The sequence below is a fragment of the Littorina saxatilis genome, linkage group LG10 (assembly GCF_037325665.1).
Source record: "Littorina saxatilis isolate snail1 linkage group LG10, US_GU_Lsax_2.0, whole genome shotgun sequence".
Lineage (NCBI taxonomy): Eukaryota > Metazoa > Mollusca > Gastropoda > Littorinimorpha > Littorinidae > Littorina > Littorina saxatilis.
The window spans coordinates 43762150-43785647 of record NC_090254.1 but is presented as its reverse complement, the minus strand read 5'-3'; the positions used below and the strand labels follow the sequence as shown (position 1 = coordinate 43785647).

Below are 23498 nucleotides of genomic sequence, written 5' to 3'. Positions count from 1 at the left end.
ATATGTCATCGTCTATGCTATTCAAAAACCCTGAGAAGTACCCTTCTTTCAGCGGACACACACGCTACACATCTCGGATACGAGGGGTAACATGATGAGTACAATTAGGCTAGGAAGACCTGGTAGTATCTGTTTGCGTCAGTGCAATGCAAACGCCAGTAAGTGTTTTCGTTTCGGTGGATATACATGAAACATCTGTGTACCGCTGGCTACGCGCGAGGAAAATGTGCCGTGAATGATCAGGAATTTAATTATGTGTTATCTCTCCAATCAAATTATGGCCAGCGAGTCGTTGCGTTCTGTAAAAAGTGCAATTTGACTGTGACAACAGCTGGTGATTTGACTTGATTACAAACACATTAACTACTCGCTCTCCTGTGTAAATAATATATTTTCACTTTGCGCTTTGTGTGGTGTGGCGTGTTGCATACTTTTGAAGGGCACACAACAGCCCAGCGTAGACAACCACGTAAAGGTTGTGTCACGTTTTAAAGGTCAAATGAATGGCCTAAAACGGTCAATTACTGCTAACTGACTAACCACACCACGATCCACACTGCCCTGATATGGCCCTTCGTGGTCGGCTGGGCGTTAAGCAAACAAACAAACAAACAAACAAACCACGATCCACACTCGCAGTCACACACAAAAGTTAGAGTCAACAAAAGTATAAGTTCTAGACGTCTGTTTATGTACACTAACTCTCCACCTCCCTCTTCTCGTGAAGCCAAAAGTGTTTTTTACGACCAAGTCGTAAAATAACAATAAAGACAAAAAGCCAGTTAAAGTTTATGAAATAATAAGAACACGCTGAACCGTGTAAAGTTAGAAAACACTTAGCTGCTCTGTAAAAAGTTTTAGTCTGTACAGGTGTTAACATTCCACGTTGTCACAACTCAAAGTTCTTAAACAGGTGAAAGTTGTAGCAACACCAGTAACAGCCTCAGAACAGCAACCGTACAGCAAAGGACAGCAACAGTGTAGCCCGTCTTCGACAGCAAACAGGTAGCAGCCAGGTAGCAAACGTCCAGCAAACGTACAGCAACACCTCCAGCAACAACCAGCAACACGCTGAAACAAGAGCAATTGGTTTAGTGATCATGCCAACAATTCCCCTTTTACCACCTTTAAACATATCTAACTTCCCCCTTCAGCGAGCACGTGGTACCCGCAAGGATAGACTTGTAATAACAACTCAAGACATTTTCTCCGCCTCTCCATATCTGCAAAAACCATATACAGATTACAATTTAGCGTTATAATGAGCAAGTTATACGCTATCATGGAGAAACAAAACAGAGTTTACATTTCACAGACATTGACCGGTCACCAGCGTAAAGTAACGGCTAACTACCTCAACAGCTCGTAAAACGTAGCTCTCCCAAGCAAACCGCTTGAATATTTGGCTCCCGCTCGTCAGCGAAAGTATGTAGCCAAATCCCTCACGTCCTAAGCCTTCTGCGTTCTGCGCTGACGCCAGAAGCCCGTTGGTAGACCTAAACCAGTCTTGCAACGCGTTGGAATCCTCCAAATCTTAGTTACGGAAACTCAGACCCTGTCGTCTGCAAAGCATGTGTAGAAAAGAAAGAAAGCCGGGGAAAAGAAAAACCATGTGATCTCCCTGACCAATCAGCAATCGCTTCCCCAAACCAAGCAATCTTCCTGACCAATAACTGGTCGCCTACCAAACACGCCTATAGCATGCTTGGAACACGTGTTCTAAACGGTGAGCGAAATCACCCGATACCCGCACGGTTTCCACGTGAATTACGTGAAGGTCTGCCACAACGTTACTTTTTCCCCCAATGCTGTGGCCAGCACAGGCGCATTACGTTGCAATTTGAGAAAGGCGCCCAACAAAGTTACTTTCTCAAACGTGTCACTGAAACTGTGACAGGTTGGCCGAGGTCAATCGCCACTCTCGCTGTACATGATGGCCTACTATCGCCAAAAGTGTCAATAGAAAAATACGGGAAATAACTCTGTCGGGTTTGTATGTGTGGTAAAATAGTGAATACTTTCTTTTAGCGAGGCCGCCTGGTTGTTTAAAGGTGGAGATTTTTCCGATCACCCACGTCAACTTATAAGCAGACCTGCGAGTGCGCCTTAACCCCCTTCGTGTGTACACGCCAGCACAAGTCCAAATGCGCACGGAAAAGATCCTGTAATCCATGTCAGAGTCCGGTGGGTTATAGAAACACAAAAATACCCAGCATGCTTTCCCCAAAGAATCGGCGAATGCTGCCTGAATGGCGGGGTAAAAACGGTCATACACTTATAAATCCACTCGTGCAAAAACATGAGTGAACGTGGGAGTTTCAGCCCATGAATAAAGAAGAAGAATGTACGTTTCACGTTTTGCTCATTCCGCTGACAGCACATTTGCATGAGAAGCGTGGTTTCACAGAAGCCATATCCCACCCCCGTGTCACCACAATGGCACGTAAAAGACCTCGGTCATTCTGCCATACGTGCAGATGGCTGATACCACCTAAACACGTATACACTTGTGAATCTCATCAAAAGCCGTGAGGGCGCAAAAACTCAAATGATCCATATAACCCATAGCATGTCCTTAAGAGGCGATATATATTTAGCCTGTAGTATGACGGCTTACAAGTGCCAAAACCTGGGGTTACCCACTATCACGTGATAATTACTAATTAACGCTGTCAGTTACTGTTTTCACTCGTTAGTTACTCATTTTCACGGGATAATTACTAATTTTCACGGGAAAATGACTAATTTTTAGTTTTGGCACTAGCAATCCGTCAGGAAGTGAGCCAAAACTAAAAATTAGTAATTAACAGGTGAAAGTTAGTAATTTTCCCGGGAAAATTAGTAATTAATACGTGAAAATGGTAATTATCAAGGGAAAATTACTAATTTTCCTTTGATAATTACAATTATGAGGTTTTGGCACTAGTAAGCCCTTTGACGGCTTACTAGTGCCAAAACCTGTGGTTACCCATTATCACGTGATAATTACTAATTAATGCTGTCAGTTACTGTTTTCACCTGTTAGTTACTCATTTTCACGGGAAAATTACTAATTATATTTAGTCAAGTTTTGACTAAATATTTTAACATCGAGGGGGAATCGAAACGAGGGTCGTGGTGTATGTGCGTGTGTGTGTGTGTGCGTGTGTGTGTGTGTGTGTAGAGCGATTCAGACTAAACTACTGGACCGATCTTTATGAAATTTGACATGAGAGTTCCTGGGTATGAAATCCCCGAACGTTTTTTTCATTTTTTTGATAAATGTCTTTGATGACGTCATATCCGGCTTTTCGTGAAAGTTGAGGCGGCACTGTCACGCCCTCATTTTTCAGCCAAATTGGTTGAAATTTTGGTCAAGTAATCTTCGACAAAGCCCGGGGTTCGGTATTGCATTTCAGCTTGGTGGTTTAAAAATTAATTAATGACTTTGGTCATTAAAAATCTGAAAATTATAAAAAAAATAAAAAAAATTATAAAACGATCCAAATTTACGTTTATCTTATTCTCCATCATTTGCTGATTCCAAAAACATATAAATATGTTATATTCGGATTAAAAACAAGCTCTGAAAATTAAATATATAAAAATTATTATCAAAATTTTTTTTTCGAAATCAATTTAAAAACACTTTCATCTTATTCCTTGTCGGTTCCTGATTCCAAAAATATATAGATATGATATGTTTGGATTAAAAACACGCTCAGAAAGTTAAAACGAAGAGAGGTACAGAAAAGCGTGCTATCCTTCTCAGCGCAACAAATACCCCGCTCTTCTTGTCAATTCCACGTGCACTGCCTTTGCCACGGGCGGTGGAGTGACGATGCTACGAGTATACGGTCTTGCTGCGTTGCGTTGCGTTCAGTTTCATTCTGTGAGTTCGACAGCTACTTGACTAAATATTGTATTTTCGCCTTACGCGACTTGTTTTTAGTTTTGGCACAAGCAATCCGTCAGGAAGGGAGCCAAAACTAAAAATTAGTAATTAACAGGTGAAAGTTAGTAATTATTCCGGGAAAATTAGTAATTTTCCCGGGAAAATTAGTAATAAACACGTGAAAATGGTAATTATCAAGGGAAAATTACTAATTTTCCCTTGATAATTACAATTATGAGGTTTTGGCACTAGTAAGCCGTCATACTGTAGGACAGTAAGCATTCTCTCTTTTTTACATTTAGTCAAGTTATGACTAAATGTTTTAACATTGAGGGGGGAATCGAGACGAGGGTCGTGGTGTATGTGTGTGTGTATGTGTGTGTGTGTGTGTGTGTGTGTGTGTGTGTGTGTGTGTGCGTGCGTGTGGAGCGATTCAGACCAAACTACTGGACCGATCTTTATGAAATTTGACATGAGAGTTCCTGGGTATGATATCCCCATACGTTTTTTCATTTTTTTGATAAATGTTTTTGATGACGTCATATCCGGCTTTTCGTGAAAGTTGAGGCGGCACTGTCACGCCCTCATTTTTCAACCAAATTGGTTGAAATTTTGGTCAAGTATTGTTCGACGAAGCCCGGACTTCGGTATTGCATTTCAGCGTGGTGGATTAAAAATTAATTAATGACTTTGGTCATTAAAAATCTGAAAATTGTAAAAAAAATATTTCTTTTATAAAACGATCCAAATTTACGTTCATCTTATTCTCCATCATTTTCTGATTCCAAAAACATATAAATATGTTATATTTGGATTAAAAACAAGCTCTGAAAATTAAATATATAAAAATTATTATCAAAATTAAATTGTCGAAATCAATTTTAAAAACACTTTTATCTTATTCCTTGTCGGTTCCTGATTCCAAAAACATATAGATATGATATGTTTGGATTAAAAACACGCTCAGAAAGTTAAAACGAAGAGAGGTACAGAAAAGCGTGCTATCGTTCTCAGCGCAACTACTACCCCGCTCTTCTTGTCAATTTCACTGCCTTTGCCGTGAGCGGTGGACTGACGATGTTACGAGTATACGGTCTTGCTGCGTTGCATTGCGTTTAGTTTCATTCTGTGAGTTCGACAGCTACTTGATTAAATGTTGTATTTTCGCCTTACGCGACATGTTTTCTCCTGTATGTGACGTTCACCCCAAGGGGTCAAACAAAAGTAGAGGTCAATATAGAAAGGCGAATTATATAGGACACACCTTCGGGGTGGTCGTTGTTGGCAGCTGGTCGTTATCGAGAGGTGGTCGCCAGGGCAGGTTCGGCTATACTGGTCTTACAGTGATATTGGTATTTTTTCACTTTTGGATCGTTTTACTAACTGCATAGTAACGCTAGAAGTGAACCATACAAATGACACCGAATGGTATCGGTAAGTCGTAGTGATATTTAGTTATACCAGTAACAATAACTAATATAGAGTAACATTTGTATTGTTCACATTTGGCACCAACAAGCCGTCATAGTGTTTTGTTGCAAGACTACTCATTACTACTTCCTTGCGAGTTGGCAGTGTGGGTTACCGACAGACGCATAAGGACTCAATGCTTGCAAAGCCTTGATTGCCAACATTAGCTGATAACAGTCCGATAACAAAAAGCGGGTCTGTGCACTGTCTAGTTTCACATGTGCACCTCTGAAAATTGTATAATTGTCAAGTGGAGTGTGTGAGTCGGTCATCGTTGAATCTGACTGTCAAGCTCACCGTGTTGTTGTAGTGGTTACAACTGCAGCGCTGAAAGTCCACAAAATGACGTAGTAGTCATCGGCTAGTACTTCTCATAATGTACTAGCAAGAGAGCATGAATTTAACGACAGCCACAGGGATACGTAAGCCTACAGCCCGTCGGGGATAATTTTGGTATCGCCGCAGCCGTTGATTGGTTGTCGACAAAACAGCACACTTTGGGTTCGCTTAATTGTTATGGTTAAAAACAGGTTTGGGTTGTTTCCCGACTGCAGAGGCTGCAGACATCTACTTGTGAGAGGGAGTAGGGGAGAGGAAGAGAACACGTCGGGACGCTTGATTTCAGGAATTAGTTTCACCTGAGAGAGAGAGAGAGAGAGAGAGAGAGAGAGAGAGAGAGAGAGAGTGAGGGAGAGATTGAGGGTGAGAGCACCGGAACAGTTGACTGCTGATTATTCTTGTCACCTCTGAGAGAGAGAGAGAGAGAGAGAGAGAGAGAGAGAGAGAGAGAGAGGGACAGAGACATAGCCTACAGAGGAAGGGAGAACATCAGACCAAAATACAGACAGAGAGAGGGGTGTGTGTGTGTGTGTGTGAGAGAGAGTAAGAGAGAGAGAGTAAGAGAGAGAGGGACAGAGACATACAGAGGAAAGGAGAACAGCAGACCAAAATACAGATAGAGCGGAACGGCGGTAGATGACACGGTAACAGCACATTATTACCACCTGCATTCGTCTTTGTAGATTTCCCTGTCGCGTCGCAGGCGAGGTGGACTCCACTGTGCTTTTTTCTGAATATCTGCTCACCACTGCGAAATCAACAACGGCAAGACTTTAATCGTGCTGCTTTTGAGGTGGAGTGTTGTGGTCCCTTTGGAATAGCTTCTCACACCTACACAGTAGATTTTGGTGACGGCGTCGCTGGGCTATATATTTAATTTAACTCGAAGGACTGCTACTGGTGCATGTTCTTTCATCAGCTGACCCGATTTTCTGCACACCCGTTGTGAAGGTAGGTGGGTCTTCGCGGCTAGAGAGTTCAAGTTATGTATGAAGTTAAACTGAGTTGGTTGAACACTTGTGTGTGTGTGTGTGTGTGTGTGTGTGTGTGTGTGTGTGTGTGTGTGTGTGTGTGTGTGTGTGTGTGTGTGAAAGAGAGAGCAAAAGAGAGAACGAGAGAGAGACTGAAAGAGTGCAAAGTATGTGTGTGTGTGAGAGAGAGAGAGAGAGAACTCGAACTCGAACTCGAACTCGAACTCGAAAACTTTATTACCGAGGGATGATAGCATTAGGTCCATATGGTCCTTTCTTACAGCTAGTCCCTACTATAATACACACATGAAACAAAGAACAAATATGAAAATTTTTGAGAAAAAAAAAACAATGAGAAAAAAAAAACAATGGGGAAAGGTATAACAAAATAAAAATTCAAAATTCAAAAGTGTGCTTGTTAATGGAAGCATACTATACACTTTCTCTTTTACACATCCTCACACACACTCGCACAAAGTGTACACCGACTTAGTCGTTAGAGAGGTGCTTTCGGAGCTGTCTTTTAAAAGAAGATAATGACAGACATGACTTGATATTTACAGGTACACATGTAGTGAATTCCAAAGGAACGCACCAGAATAAGAAAAACTAGTTTTAAACAAATCGATGCGGGGCCTTGACAAGGCAAGGTTATTTCGAGTGTTTGAATAATATGACGGAGATGAATTGAAGAGTTGTATAAGATATGTTGGGGCGTCCTTATAGACGACTTTATACATAAATGAACATTTATTATACAAGAGCTGCTTTTTTAAGCTTAACATCCCAATACTTTTCATCTTTTCCTTTGTAGAAAGAGATGGACTGGGCAGAACTAGTTTAGCAGCTCTACGCTGGAGCGAGTTCAGCTTCTTCAAGTGAACTTCACTACACCCGTCCCATACTATGGAAGCATAATCAATATGGGGTTTTATGTGGGCATTGTAAAATAGTTTTCTTGTGTCTAGATTAATAATGCTTTGTAACTTTGACAAAAGAAACAGGTTTTTAGCAATTTTTTTGCAGATTCCATTGATGTGAGTCTGCCATTTGAGATTATTATCAACAGTAAGTCCCAGTAAACGGTGCTCAGCTACTTGCTCAATGGAGTGCTCATTTAGGGACAGACTCAGAGTCATTTCTGAAAGTTGATGTTTTTGGCGAGTGCTGATTATCATAGACTTTGTTTTTACTGGATTAATAAGCATACGATTTGCAGAACACCACTCAGAAACATCGTTTAGGCTCTGTTGTAATTTGTCTTGAATTTGTGCAGGGCTTTTCCCTGTTGCATGTAAGGTAGTATCATCTGCTAACATATGACACTCAACAGATTCAGACTGTAGGTACAAGGGCAAATCATTTATATACATGCAAAATAATACAGGTCCCAAAACAGACCCCTGTGGCACTCCACATTTCACAGTGCCCTGAGAAGAGTACGTATCGTGTACGTATACAGATTGAACCCTCTCTCTAAGATAAGAGTTAAAAAAAAAAAGGGACAGTGCTTGAACTGTTCAAATAACATTTTAATTTCTGTAGAAGGATCTCGTGATCCACGAGGTCAAAAGCTTTTTTTAGGTCCAAGAAAACATCACCAGAAATGTCTAACCTATTAATGGATGAGTACCATGAATCAGTTAATCTGGCAAGGGCAGTGTTACATGAATGTTGAGAGCGAAAACCAGACTGAAGTTGATGCAAGAGATTGTGGTCCTCCAAATAAGTAACCAGATGTTTCTGAACATGCCTTTCAAGAGGCTTAGATAATACAGATAACAAAGATATAGGTCTAAAATCATTTAAGTCTTGAGAACCTTTTTTCTTTGGCAAAGGTATGACTTTCGCTTTTTTAAATTCTTTTGGAAAAAATTGTGTTGAATACATAAATTATAAACATAAGTCAGAGACTCTACTATATAAGGAGTAGACAATTTTAATAATTTATTACTTATTCCATCAAGTCCGGAAGACTTTTTATTTCTTCATGGATGGCCATTATCGGAATAACAAACGCATCCGTGTTTCTTAATTTTTCATCACAGAGCATCTGCAAGCGTTCACAACAGGAATGTGGTTCTGTACCTGGAGATTTTGAGTGAGAATCTACCAGTGATTCAGCAACGGACAAAAAATAATCGTTAAAGTCGTTGGCCTTTATATTTTGAGGAATACTACTATTTTTTGAGGAGTTGCCTTTTAAAAAAGTGTTCAGGGCGCGCCAGACTTTTGAAACATCTTTGCTGTTACCCACAAGTTTATCAAAATATGATCGCTTCGCGTTTCTCACAAGATTCTTTACTCTGTTACGCGCTTTTTTATAATCTTCAAACAATTTGTTTGTCTTCAACTGGTCGCGATACGCCATTGCTTCGATGATATCAATGGTTAACCAGGGAGGAAGTTTAGGATGTCTTACTCGTTTCCGCCTCACCGGTGCATGTCGATTTACCACATCGATAAAGAGGGAATACCAGGCTTCAAGTGCCTCGTTAGGATCAGTATAATTAAGCACAGAAGCAAAAGGTGTACAATTCAAATCATTAAAGAAGAGACCTTGATTAAAATGTTTAAAAGACCTGTATGAAATATATGTGTGACCTTTTGATTCTGCCTTGGGTAACTTCATCAATTTGGAACAGCTTACAGGACTATGATCACTTACACTAAGGTCGGATACACAGGCACCTAAGACTGTGTCCGGATTATTCGTATAAATATGATCGAGCAATGTAGATGTCGTTGAAGTTACCCTTGTGGGTGACTTTACAAGCTGTTTAAGCCCAAATAACTGAGTAGTTGATTCCCAGCTGGGATGGGACTTTAACATGTCTATGTTAAAATCGCCAAGTAGCATAACGTCAGCCTTGTGTTTGCTCTTACTATAAACATTGTCTAACATTTGTACAAAATGATCATACCACTCAAAATTTGCCGCAGGATTTCTATAAAGAAAACACACGAATTGAGGGGCCATTGATTTACTGGGTTTGAGTTCTAACCAAATGCATTATACTGCGCTGGGTTCCAGGTCTATGCGTCTACGCGTAATGTGTTTAATTGAGTCATGAATATATACCGCGATTCCGGTCTGCCCTTGTATTTCTGGGTCTCGCCTTTCAACACAATAATCAACAATCGCGATATCATTATCGGAAACCCTGGAATCTAATCTTGATTCAGTAACACCAAATAAATGATAATTCGGAGACGCTTTTTCAAGGAAGGCACATACATCATGAACCTTATTATAGAGGTGATACACATTTAAATGACCAACACTGAGCATAATAAAACAAGGAATAAACACACACAATGATAACTAACACATACACAATAACTGTTACGAAAAAAGCAAAACAACAACTGTCACGAAAAAAGCAAAACTGTCACGAAAAAACATACACATACACAACAACTGTCACGAAAAAAGCAAAACGACAGTCAGGTCAAACTATAAACACAAACAACAAATTTATGCCGGCAGTCTTGCAACACTATGGTAAAGTTTCACAATAGCGTCACGCACCTCTGCGCTGACACTCGAGTTGAAACAAACGAGTTCAGTCAGCCTGACACAAACACAACACCGTTCAGGCGAAGCGGGCAGATTACACGGATTACGTGGCAGTCACCACTCACACACGCTGGAGGGAATATAGTCTTCAATCACGCCCTCGCAGATTTCCCCATGAAACTTAGACAAGTGTTCTCCGAATATTAGTGAGGATTCGAGTCAACACAGCACCACTGTCACATTTCAATGTGCCAAGAGCAGTAACATGTAGATATCGACTGTCCGCTCAGTAACAATGGAACTTTTGTTTGTACGGTTCTAATACGGCTGAACACAGCCACTTTTTCTTATAACAAAAGAGTGAAAACCACAAGAACACTACACTGTGACTTTCCGAGCCACACAGTCTGTATAGCACAACACGGGGATACGAACAGGAACAAACAGAAATGGAATTGGGGGAATCAGTCAGAACTAGAGTTTATGGGACATAATGTGGTTATAATTATGTTAAGGTGTGACACGCGCTATTTTACATTAGCGTGTGAAGATGGGTCACTGTAGCTACATTGTTGCCTGCGGCATTGGCCACTGACTGTAGAATGGGGGTGGCGCCTGTTGCACAAAAGGGCTGAAGGCACTGTACATAGACGGTTGGAGCAGATGAGGGGGATAATGGGATTGGAGGAAGTGGTTGTGGGGGCCAGGCGGCGCGTGAAAATACCCACTGGGGTCAAGAACTGGGAAGGGGTGAAACCACCTTTGCTGTGGCGGCTGGGTACCACCTGGTGCCAGCGCTGTGGTCTCAGTTGACCTAGGCGTTACGTAGTGGTGCTGGGGTCGATGGCTGGGCTGCTCGGGTACATACTGGTGCTGGGGGCGATGGCTGTGCTGGTCCGGTACACACTGGTGCTGGGGGCGATGGCAGGGCTGCACCGTTTCGTACTGCTGTTTAGGGCTATGCAGCGTCACGGCGTCCTGTGGAGGCTGCTGTGACATTGGTGGGTGTTGCGACCTTGGTGATAAGGGCTGCTGAGTGGACTGTGATGTCTCACCAATGTCGTGTGGCGAAGTTTGAGGACTGGACATGCGTTGTCCCTTCACAGCAGCAGCATATGATGCCACGGGGTTCTGCTGACGATCCCACAATGCAGACTTCACTTCGCGCAAGAACAGTGACAGTCCTTTGGGTGAGTAATGAACACTGTCTGCAAGTATTTGGCTGTCGAGACATCCGTTTTCGTCAACCTTCCAGATCAACTGAAGAGACAGGAAGGTCACTTGTTCAGTGTTGCAGAGAGCCTTCAGCCTGCTGTTAAAGTCCTTTATTTTCCGTGTCATTTTGTTCTGTCGTTGTGGGGGTATGGCTGCGACATAGACACAGGATGAAGGGAAGTGCTTTTTGACTGCTGATAGCAGATTAGCAAAACCCTGCACAAAGCTATTTAAGAGAGAGAGAGAGAGAGAGAGAGAGAGAGAGAGAGAGAGAGAGAGAGAGAGAGAGAGGCAGGAGAGAGGCAGAGAAAAACAGCTTATGTTTCAATATTTTCTTGCTCGTGCGTGTGTGTGTGTGCTCGTTCGCATTACAACATTAACAAAATCTCGTGTAAATCCGATATCCCACAGCAAGCCGTATTTTCTCTCTATATGGACAAACCTTTCGTCCCACACTCTCTGCAAGCTGTCACTAAAATTATCGATGTGTTAAAGGCTGACATAAGTCCTATTTAATTAGTTTACGTCAACACAGACAGTACATCTTCGTCAATCCCCGTGTGAAGGAAATCGCTCACCTTCCACGTGCAAAACGTAGTGATATTGACACGCCAGATTAGCGCGGTAGCGTATTGTGCTAAGCAGGAAAGCGCGCTTTTCTGTATTCTTGTTAACTTCGCAATTTCCGGAAAACATCCACTTTCACTTTGAGACTGTTCTGTTTACATTCGACACTATCAACACCACTTTGCAATACTGAAATAATGTTTTTCTGTGTTCGAAAGCTACAGCCAATCGTTATTATATCCCCTTAGGTACCGTTTTATAACATTATTGGCACATTTAAACAATATGAATTAATTAATGAACGCTACGTATATGGCAGCCTTTAAGTCTCACTTTTAACACTAAAACAATAATACTTCTGAATAAACAATGCCAAAGTTGAGCATCTGTACGAATTCCCACACAGGAGTTTTGTCGGCTTCTTGTGATTAGAACGTGTCAGGGATTAAAGGGATAATACCTAAAGGGAAAAAAGTCTTCAGATCGCTTCAAAAGTCATACGATGAAATGTTGCGCTACAATTTAATGCTGCCACGCAAGAGGGCTCCTTTTACTGTTATGTGCAAAAGCAAATGTTTTAAAAGTTAGATGAAACGTTGTAAAGTAGGCAAGGAAAGAGCACTCTGTGTGAGGTTTACCTTGATGGAAGGGGGTAGGGGTGAGTTGTTAGTGTGTGTATGGAGGGGGGGAGGGGGGTAAGGTGGGTATCCTCGTTTAAAGGCACATACCTTACCGTGAAAACTGTTTGTTTGAATAGGGTGTTATCCATATTGAATGCTTTACAAAGCCGTGGGGTCTGGTCAACAACAACTGGGCACAAGTAAGACAAATCAATGTGGTATTGGAGACTTAAAAGTAAAGTAAAGGTAAACGTATAACTAGAAGAGACAGACACAGACAAAAACAGACAGATATAAGGAGAGACTGAGAGAGAGAGAGAGAGAGAGAGAGAGAGAGAGAGAGAGAGAGAGAGAGAGAGAGAGAGAGAGAGAGAGAGAGAGAGAGAGAGATCAGCATCCACTAAGAATTGTATTGATGTTCCGAAGAAAATATCAAGCATACAATGACAACAGTTATGTCTCACATCTGCTTGGATTTTGCATGGTATAAAGATAGAGAATACTACATGGCTTTCTGTGTCGTACCAGATTTACACGAGTTGTTTTTTTGAATATTGAACTGCGAGCGAAAGCGAGCTGTTCACTATTTGAAAAAGCAACGAGTGTATATATCTGGTACGACACAGCAAGCCATGTAGTATTCTGTTTATCCTACATACTGTACTTACGTGTATTTTACTGAAAATGTCCTGCATTCGAGGCAGCTAAATTGAAGACGCTTGTTTTGGAACCTCGATCTCTTCTAAAGCCTCGTGCAATCTATTACGTCAAAGCAAAGAAACGTCACTCTGAAAGTGTGGCGTGACGTGTTAGTCATAAAGATTTATCGAGGGTATCTTGATTAGCGAGCGCAATTTTTTTTCTTCTATAATGACGTTTGTCTCGGTGACTTTGGCATCATAAGCAGTGGAAAAACAGGTCCCTGCCAGACTTGCTTGACATGACCTCATTTACATGATATACACACGTGTGATTTGAACGATTATTATCTCACGGGTGTCTCTCTCACGTATGTAGGATAAAATATACTCCTCCACTTTCACACACACACCGCAATTCAACAACCAGGGTACCAGTTGTCTGTCGAATTAGGCTATGAAATTGACATCCATGTCAACAACCAAACTCATCCTGACTACTTCCTGTGGAGAATTGGAATTGCTTTTGAATTAACTTCACATACACATATTTTTTAAATTAATACACACCAGTGGCTTTTATTGGATTAATTTATATAAGGATAATAACAATATGATAATAACAATCAGAATACTCAGGCATGGGAATTGTCCGCCAAATGGCGGATTTCCGCCGAATTTTTTTTTTGTTCCGCCGAAAAAGCAAAAGTGTCCGCCGAAAAAAATAAAGGGGGGAGGCACACAAAAAAAGCACCGGTTACTTTTGCCTTTGCGCAAAAGCCAGCGAAAACTTTCCGTACTTTGTCCACGCACTGCTACCGCCCGCCTCAGTTACTTGAACTGTTATGTTTGAAAGTAAACCAGATTGCACAGATTGTGTTACAAGTTACATTTTCCTGTTTGTCTCAACAGATCAATTTCTTACCAAATTTAAACCATATAATACATGTATATATTTTTTTCTTCAAAAAAGCAAAAATTGGTACTAAAAACTCTGATTCTAAAAATAGAATTTAATGGCAAACTTGGAGCTCAGATGACACCAGATTGCACCATCTGGGTTCTTTGGAGATTTTTTTTTCCGGGGGGGCATGCCCCCGGACCCCCCTAGTAAGGCTAGGCGCTTCGCGCCGTCGACTTATAAATTTTCAGCCTTTTTTACAATTTCCAATTCCCATGCCAGATACTTATATGACGCAAATACTAAAATAGTTCTAAGCGTCTCACAAAAACCCACACAAATAAATAATTGGGCAAACGTTATGGTTTTATAACAAATTTGCCTATCACAAATAAGAAAACTGACAAGGCTGACTCAATGACTGCTTCGTATAACCAGCGTTGGTGATTTAACAAATATCACAAACAAGCAAGCATGTCATCATACAACTCGGATCTCTCCTTGTGGTTGCTTGTACGTTCTCCCGCCCGACCGACACCCTCTTCAGTTTTCTCTTCTGTACATTCTTCTGTTCTTATTTGTGACCCACCCTCCACCACGAAATGAGTCGCATGTCACCTCGCGCGGTTCTGCGCTAGGCTTAATATAGCTCAGTTGGTAGTGCGCTGGATTTGTATTCAGTTGGCCGCTGTCAGCGTGAGTTCGATCCCAAGTTCGGCGGAAATTTATTTCACAGAGTCAACTTTGTGTGCAGACTCTCTTCGGTGTCCGAACCCTCCCCCCGTGTACACTACATTGGGTGTGCACGTTAAAGATCCCACGATTGACAAAAGGGTCTTTCCTGGCAAAATTGCTTAGGCACAGTTAATAATTGTCTACCTATACCCGTGTGGCTTGGAATAATAGGCAGTGAAAGGTAAATATGCGCCGAGATGGCTGCAATCTACTGGCCTTATATAAAATTCCATCTCACACGGCATCATTGCAGAGCGCCTAGAACTGTACCCACGGAATATGCGCGATATAAGCCTCATATTGATTGAATATAAGTCCGGGGAGTGTCTGGTAACAGTGTGAGGGTCACCTTAGTCACAGGCTTATAACTCAAGCAGTTTTTTCTCTTTTCTAAAACGGTTTTCACCACTGGATAGAGCATAAAAAAAACTCTTTAGGAAAATGTACAAATATCAAAATCATGCAAAGGTGACATGCGACTCATTCCGTGGTGGAGGGTCACATTTAGTTCCCCATCCCCATTCCTTCAATTTGTTCTTCTGGTTTATTTTTGTTATGTTCAGAAATCAGGGGGACGTGATATCCGGTGTCGATTGTAAACATGGACGAAGTTGCCGAGGTAAGTTCTGAAAATGCTAAAATAAACTCAGCAAAAGTGCATATGGAACATGTTTTTCGATGAGTTTTGTTAAGTTTAGTTTGGAGTTTTGGAAAATCCAGTTCATTGTCACCTCCCATTGTCACAAATAACTGGAGCGTGCTTTCTTTTCACTGTCTTCGAATCGCTGGCCTTTCAAACCGGACGCGACGCGCCCCTGAAAGTCGAGAGTCGTAACCTCGAAGGGTCACGTGACGAGTTGGCGGTCCAGGCTATTTGGTCTGTGTTTAAACCAAAAGCCTGGTCAGGTCTGAGACGGTGAGCCGAATCATTTGCACGAGAAGGACCTACAAGAGAACGAGGAAAGTAGAACCGTAAACTACCTTGGTAAGCGCCTACCCCCCTTATGCACCAATTTTGCCCAAAAGTTGGGGGGTGGGGGTTTACTAGTTACGATATCCGGTACATAAGGTCCTCGTCAGAAAGAGCGAAATTCGGTCGCATGGTTTGCTAATGTTAATAGGACTAGTTTATGTGGGGGGAAAACCCAACCATGCTCTATGTCTCTGTCATTCCAAAACACACGTGTTCGTGTGTTTGCCGCGATTGCCTCGACAGACAGAAACACTACAGTCGAGGCAGATGTGTCTTTCACACTACTGAAGACTACTTATTAATACTAGCTGTAGCAGTCGACAGAGTAATCCGTTGAAGAACAGTTAAGTCTCGTACTCCGGTTATTCGTCTTCAGTTATTTCCCCTGCCAAAAGTTTCCTTGCAGATCTAGTAGTGTCAGTGGAAGATTGTTCAAGTCGTCTCAGTCAACGAAGCACCGTAAGTTCTGTGCCGACATAAATCACTTTGGGACAACACGACGATTGACTTTATTTATGAGCCCAAAGGCAACGATATCGACAAGAATGTATGCATTTGACATTAAATGAAACATTCATAAACAGTTTCCAACTCACCAGATCTGCCAAAGAGCTTTCACTCGTAAAAAACGATGATCTTAATCAGACGGGTATCGGAAACAATCTCTTGGTTACCTTGTTTGTGTATGACTGTTTTATCACGTTAAGCTTACAACACAGTTGAAATTTGTGTGTAAAATATTAACAATGTGTGGCGTGTAATCTCCAAATCATTGCATTATATGCGTTTCGAGGGTAATTCAGTGGAGTAACTTTGAATCTAAAGTCGAGGGTAACCTGCGCATCGTGTGTGACGGCATGAACAAATTTGATTGCAAAATTTCATTGACTCTGGCTCACTCTTATAGATGTTGAATGCAGTGTTTTGGTTGTGTACCTGCTTTTCCACTTTGAAGCTCATTTGGAGCGTTACGCTGATCACAGGCGGAAGGTATCGTCCACTGGACTACTAGTACTACTATCACAGAAAGACTACCAGGTACGTCACTCACCTTCGAGTCTTCTGTGTTCTTGGAGTCGCTTCCTGGGGAAAAATATTGTTCAAGACGGTTTGCCTCTTCCTGCAGTCTGTGTAAGGTCAAATAAATACAGACCGGCACGGTTGGCCTAGTGGTAAGGCGTCCGCCCTGTGATCGGGAGGTCATGGGTTCGAACCCCGGCTGGGTCATACCTAAGACTTTTAAATTGGCAATCTAGTGGCTGCTCCGCCTGGCGTCTGGCATTATGGGGTTAGTGCTAGGACTGGTTGGTCCGGTGTCAGAATAATGTGACTGGGTGAGACATGAAGCCTGTGCTGCGACTTCTGTCTTGTGTGTGGCGCACGTTATATGTCAAAGCAGCACCGCCCTGATATGGCCCTTCGTGGTCGGCTGGGCGTTAAGCGAACAAACAAAAAATAAATACAGTTGAATGATTGTTTGAACTGCCCTTTCATTTTCAGCTTCCGTCCGCTGCAGGTTGTTATTAACCATCATTTGGACGAATGTTCGTTTGCGAGCCGCTAACTTCCACTTTGCGTCAAATCATGCAGTAGTCTTTCTGTGATAGTAGTAGTCCAGTGGACGATACCTTCCGCCTGTGCGCTGATCAAAGTGAGGTAAGCTTACCCAAAGTGTGACATCAGTCGTATGCAGCAGCAGGTTACGCCTCGCAACACACTCGCATTTCACGAAGACAATAATAAACGGCAACATTTCAAAAAACGCATCAGTGTTATTAGATAATATTTAAACAGCATAGACACGATTGTTATCAAAATCAAAGAACGTGAGGAGAGTCGGCAAAGGCGCTCCTAGTGTTCGTTCCCGTTTTGGGTCGCCATTTTCGCCAGCATTTTCACAGTAGGGGAAGGGCTCCTAATATGGATCACTTTTTGTTTCATGCTGATAACTAGTTTGTTTTCTTACGAAGAAGTTTCATTTTGTGTTTGGTAGTCCTTCTCTCTTAGGTCTCTCAGGCCTAATTTGAGTAAAATAGCTTGGATAGATTTTCAGCAAAAATTAAATACAGAAAAAATCACATGGACCAGTAAAGCGGCCTTCACGAATCACCGTAAAAAGCCCCCTATTCTTCAAATTAACATGATACAACTTAGTGTACAAGTCAGACTAATTAAAAGATGCTTTAGATTTATCTGTTTCGGGTTGATGAGAGCATTATTTGAAGCACACCAGGAAACTAAAGAAGCTTATCAAAAACAGAGTGAAAATAAGTGAAATTATGAACTTCTACGAAAAGAAGACTATTTGTTTTTTGTTTGTTTTTTTAAATCTCGAGGGCTAGTACGTTATAGGTTATTTTCAGCAAGCTTCTTAATGAATTAATGAAAATAACCTTTAGCTTTTAATTTCTTCGATTTGTTGAAGGTGGTCCATATTAGGTGACTCACACATACTTTGAGATTTTGCTATTATTTTTTGTTTGCAGTAGAAACTCGGGGTCAAAACTGCTAAAATGTAACAAATACGGTCATAAATAGCAATTTGTGTGTAATAACAGCTTTGGCTGTGGACAGAAACGAGTCAGTTTTAGGCGGCAAATTTAGAGTGGACGCTGCCAAAAGTGAAAAAAAGAAAAAAAGCCTAACGGTTTTGAGGTTTGTGTTTCTGCAACTGTTTTGACATGTGCAAGTTATCCAGAGAGGGTAAATACAGCGAATGAAATTGTTTTTAGCGCTCTAGCGCCGTTAGTTTGTCAGAACAGGAGGTGGTCCATATTAGGAGCCGGTCCATATTAGGAGCCCTTCCCCTACATTTTAATATTACCATATTTATTGAATGATCGTGGTATTTTCTTTAATTGTGGTGATTTCACTCATTGTCTTTCATGAACTGAGTGGTGTGTGGCCAGTTTCTCCCTTAGACTGTATTGAAACTTGTGTCCGTGTGAGCTGACCCAAACTTGCCATTTTATACCATCGCCCTGAGCAAAGTCTCAAGGCAAGTAAGCTTAACTCTCATACTTTGTTTAAAGACTGCAGTTGTTCCCCTTCCAGATGTCTACGAACAAGGCCACTTCGAAAAAAAGACTGCAATTTGTCAGTCAATTATCAACTATATTTCACTTCATACACAAAAAAATTAAATGACTCTTTTTATATTAAAAAAAAAAAAAGGTCTCAGTTCGTGGTCATGAAAAAGCTCGCTGAAGCTCGCATTTTTCATGATCCGCAAACGTCGACTATCATTTTTGATATTCACTGAGACCCGGGGCCAGTTTCATAAAATGATAAGATAGCAGTGAACCGACTGACAGTCGATTGACTGCCTAGTCGATCGACTGTGGTTGATCGACAGGTCACCGAAAAGCGCGTTTCATGAGCGAATCACCGTCACCCGCGGACAACCGCAGTCGACCGACTGTACAGTAATCCGAATAGCCAAGTCGAGGGCTAAATTTAGCAACATTACCACTTCCGTTTGCTCATTCGCACGTGGAAATGGCCGATTTCGAAGAAAAAACTAGTCTCGGCCCGCTCAAAATAACAATGACCGAGACTTTCAGTAATTCCTTCGCGTGACGTCTAACCCTCTTACGCCATAATGTGACGTCTTCAAGACATAACCCTGACTTGTCTCCTGGATTACTGCGTCATGATAGATACATTTCGAAGAACAATCACAAGGTTTGGCTCACAATCCAAAAACGTGTGAGCATTCTGCCATTGACTGTGCGGATAATTACATTTATTTTCGGTTTACCGCAGTAAGCCGAACACAGTGTTGGGGGAAGAGCATCACAGTGTTTGGCCGACTTCCGGTGAGACGACCCACAGTCGGCCGACTGAAATTTTGTTCGTGAAACCCGATAACGTCGGATTACTGTGGTTCTCTCGGACAACTGCAGTTGGTCGACTGTGTTTCTGGCTTATGAAACTGGCTGTCTGTAACCTCTACTTCTTTGTTCTCACGGTAGAAAGATTATACGTTATTTGCGTTTTTGACCAAAATATGACATTTTACACAGATCGACTGTCGAGATCTGTGTAAAATGTCATATTTTGGTCAAAAACGCAAATAACATTTATGTATCGATCGAATTCCTTTCAGGTACTGACTTTGTTGTTGTTTTGACGATTGAACGAGCACACACACATGCAATCAAACACATGACGTGTGTTTTGTAGTTCCTGTGAAGTTTCAGTCAACCTGAAACGCCTAAATATGAAGTTTTGTAGGCCTCTGGCGTCACATGGCTCAAAGAAGGGAAATCCAATGTCCAATCAATACATATTCCTGTATTGAAAGGTTGTTTTTTTAAAAGCGACATGTAAAAACTGGAGCAGAACGGTCTTGCAGCTGTGTATGTGTGTGTGTGCGTGCGTACATGCGTGCTCGTATGTGTGTGTGCAATAACATTAAATATATCCCCGTAATCAATGTGCTGACTTCCAGGTTTGTTTGTTTGTCTCAGGCTGGTGTCGGGCAGGATGCGCCGTCACGCCTGCCTGCTGGGCCTGTTCCTTCTCAGCGCGTGTGGGGTCCTGTACACTATCTGTGAGTATCGCGTTATGGAGTCTTTGTGTTTGTGTGTCCTGTGGGCGGCTGGAGCATGACTGTCTTTATTTATGCGTCCTCACGCACACATAACACACACACACACTCGCTCGCTCTCTCACTAATACACACACAAACACACACACACACACACACACACACACACACACACACACACACACACACACACACACACACACTCACACACACTCGCTCTCTCTCACACACACACACACACTCTCTCTCTCTCTCTCTCTCTCTCTCTCTCTCTCTCTCTCTCTTTCACACACACACACACACATACACACATACACACATACACTCACACAAACAAACACGTACACACACAAACATACATGACTCATTACCCGTTAGTTAGTGCCGAGAGGAAGAAACATCAATACTTATCCACAATTATTAAGGAAGGAAGATGGTTAGAAGCGAAAAAGCAATGCGAGTTTCTCCCTTTACCTTGAAACAAGACTGCATGCATCACAATAAGTTATTGATTGTTCTGCGATTCTTTTGTAAAAGACCGGTCTGGGGAATTATAGATCTAGAAGCACACTTGTTTAGCAGGAAAATACCGTGTGTGGTTTGTCTCTGTCTCTCTGTTTATGTCTCTGTCTCTCTGTTTATGTCTCTGTCTCTGTCTGATTGTCCCTCTCTCCATTTCTCTCTTCCTCTCTCTCTCTCTCTCTCTCTCTCTCTCTCTCTCTCTCTCTCTCTCTCTCTCTCTCTCTCTCTCTTTCTCTCGCTCTCTCTCGCTCTCTCTCTATATATCTCTCTCTCTCTCTCTCTCTCTCTCTCTATATATACATATATATATATATATAATATATATCTCTCTTTCACACATGCAAACACACACACACACACACACACACACACACTCACACACACATGTACATACATGCACACACACACATGCACACACAAACAAACACACGCACACACACACACACACACACGCACACACATACACACACATACACACACACACACACACACACACACACACACACCCACACACACCTGACGCACATCCCGTTAGTTATTACCCACAATACTTTTCAATAATTAAAGGCAGAGTAAGCCTCCCGTAAACCATCACAGATACGGTCAGGCTTTTACACACAGTACAAACACCCTTTCATTTAAACACTCACCAATTGAGAACATCCTAGGTGCCCTCCGTAAAGAGCGAACAATTTTCAAAGAATTTATTTTTGCGTGGTTTATCTTACCCCTGAGCCATCGTGAACCCGTGTGATCCAGTTTTCCCCCTTTTCACAATGCAGTCGTCAGGTCGTCATAGTTAGTCATTTGAATGCGACTCGACGTGAGCTTATCTACAATAGCACGTTTTTTATGCAGGAAACAACGGTTGTGGTTCACAAGAACTCTAGCGATGGCTTTTGACTGTTGAGAGGAACGGCGATTTGCACTGATAAACCGGGCCGTCGTCTGCTACGACCCTTGCGTGACCCTGCTTCCGGGCTTTTCTTTTTTTAAACTTTCACAACTTCGAATTATTCTGATCTTGTCTTGATGAAAAACGAATTCTTTTATGATTAAAGAATGTTTGTGTAACAAGCTGTCAATTTATTATTTAGATTTTAAAAGTTAGGTCTAGCGCAAAAACGAGGCGCCATTGTTCTTCAGGGCCAAGTCCACGAAAATAAATTCTTGGAAAATGTCTCACGCTCGACAGAAAGCAGCCAGGATGTTCCCGTTCGGTGAGCGTTCAAATGGAAGTATGCTTGTACTGTATTTAGACGCTCGGGGAGCTCTGTGATGGTTTACGGGAGGCTTACTGTGCCTTTAATAACAAAGAATAAAGCCAGGACCATCTCTCCAAGTTTCATAATGACTGTTTTACCTTCAAAGCAGCCACCCACCATTCAAAAATGGACAATAAGTTATTGATTGCTTCGTGGTTCGTGCTTTTGGTCGCTTAGTTTAGAACTGTCTGAGTGTATGTGGCTCTGTCTCTCTATGTTTTTCTCTGTCTCTCTTTGGCGTTATTAGCAGGCATCTGTCAAAAGTTGTTACGATCAACGACCACGTCAGTGTATATCATGTATATACTTTTTATTTGATTACGTGAAATGCTGCTTTTGTATATTTCCTTTTTATATTTAGTCAAGTTTTGACTAAATATTTTAACATCGAGGGGGAATCGAAACGAGGGTCGTGGTGTATGTGCGTGTGTCTGTGTGTCTGTGTGTGTGTGTGTGTGTGTGTAAAGCGATTCAGACTAAACTACTGGACCGATCTTTATGAAATTTGACATGAGAGTTCCTGGGTATGAAATCCCCGAACGTTTTTTTCATTTTTTTGATAAATGTCTTTGATGACGTCATATCCGGCTTTTCGTGAAAGTTGAGGCGGCACTGTCACGCCCTCATTTTTCAACCAAATTGGTTGAAATTTTGGTCAAGTAATCTTCGACGAAGCCCGGACTTCGGTATTGCATTTCAGCTTGGTGGCTTAAAAATTAATTAATGACTTTGGTCATTAAAAATCTGAAAATTGTAAAAAAAAAATAAAAATTTATAAAACGATCCAAATTTACGTTTATCTTATTCTCCATCATTTCCTGATTCCAAAAACATATAAATATGTTATATTCGGATTAAAAACAAGCTCTGAAAATTAAATATATAAAAATTATTATCAAAATTAAATTGTCCAAATCAATTTAAAAACACTTTCATCTTATTCCTTGTCGGTTCCTGATTCCAAAAACATATAGATATGATATGTTTGGATTAAAAACACGCTCAGAAAGTGTTAGGAAACGCTACCGTTGCTGAGCTTTGGTTCAGTTTTGTGTGTTGCATGTAGTTGACTTATTTGTACTTTGTGGGAAAGTACCGATATTATATTTTGTAAACACAATATTTATGCTTGGACGAGAATGCATGTGAACTTTCTAGTCCTGTCAAAACAAGTTGTTTACCATGCTGTTTTAGTCGTGAGTTCGTGGCGTTCGTTCGGATTAAGTGCGTCGGCGCTTTTGATGTACGTCATAAGAGAATGTCGCTAGTTTAGTCCATGCACGGCTCGTATAATGTAGTTGTATCATGTTCGGTCTGGAATATTCTCGAGATTGAG

The 23498-nt window shown here is 41.6% G+C and overlaps 1 protein-coding gene across 11 annotated transcripts in view; it reads left to right on the top strand.

Annotated features, from left to right (window-relative positions):
• Positions 1-23498, top strand: part of LOC138978896 (protein HtrL-like) — a 136559-nt gene that overhangs the window by 27140 nt on the left and 85921 nt on the right. For 9 of the 11 annotated variants that reach the window (XR_011459836.1, XM_070351708.1, XM_070351715.1 and 6 more), the window contains exon 2: positions 20296-20378. Coding sequence is in view for 9 of the 11 variants with exons in the window: in XM_070351708.1 (XP_070207809.1) it covers positions 20296-20378 (83 nt within the window). In the remaining 2 variants the exon portion in view is untranslated. Of the gene's footprint in view, positions 1-6172; positions 6635-20295; positions 20379-23498 lie in introns of those variants that run through there. The other 2 variants (XM_070351712.1, XM_070351710.1) reach the window with 2 other exon arrangements.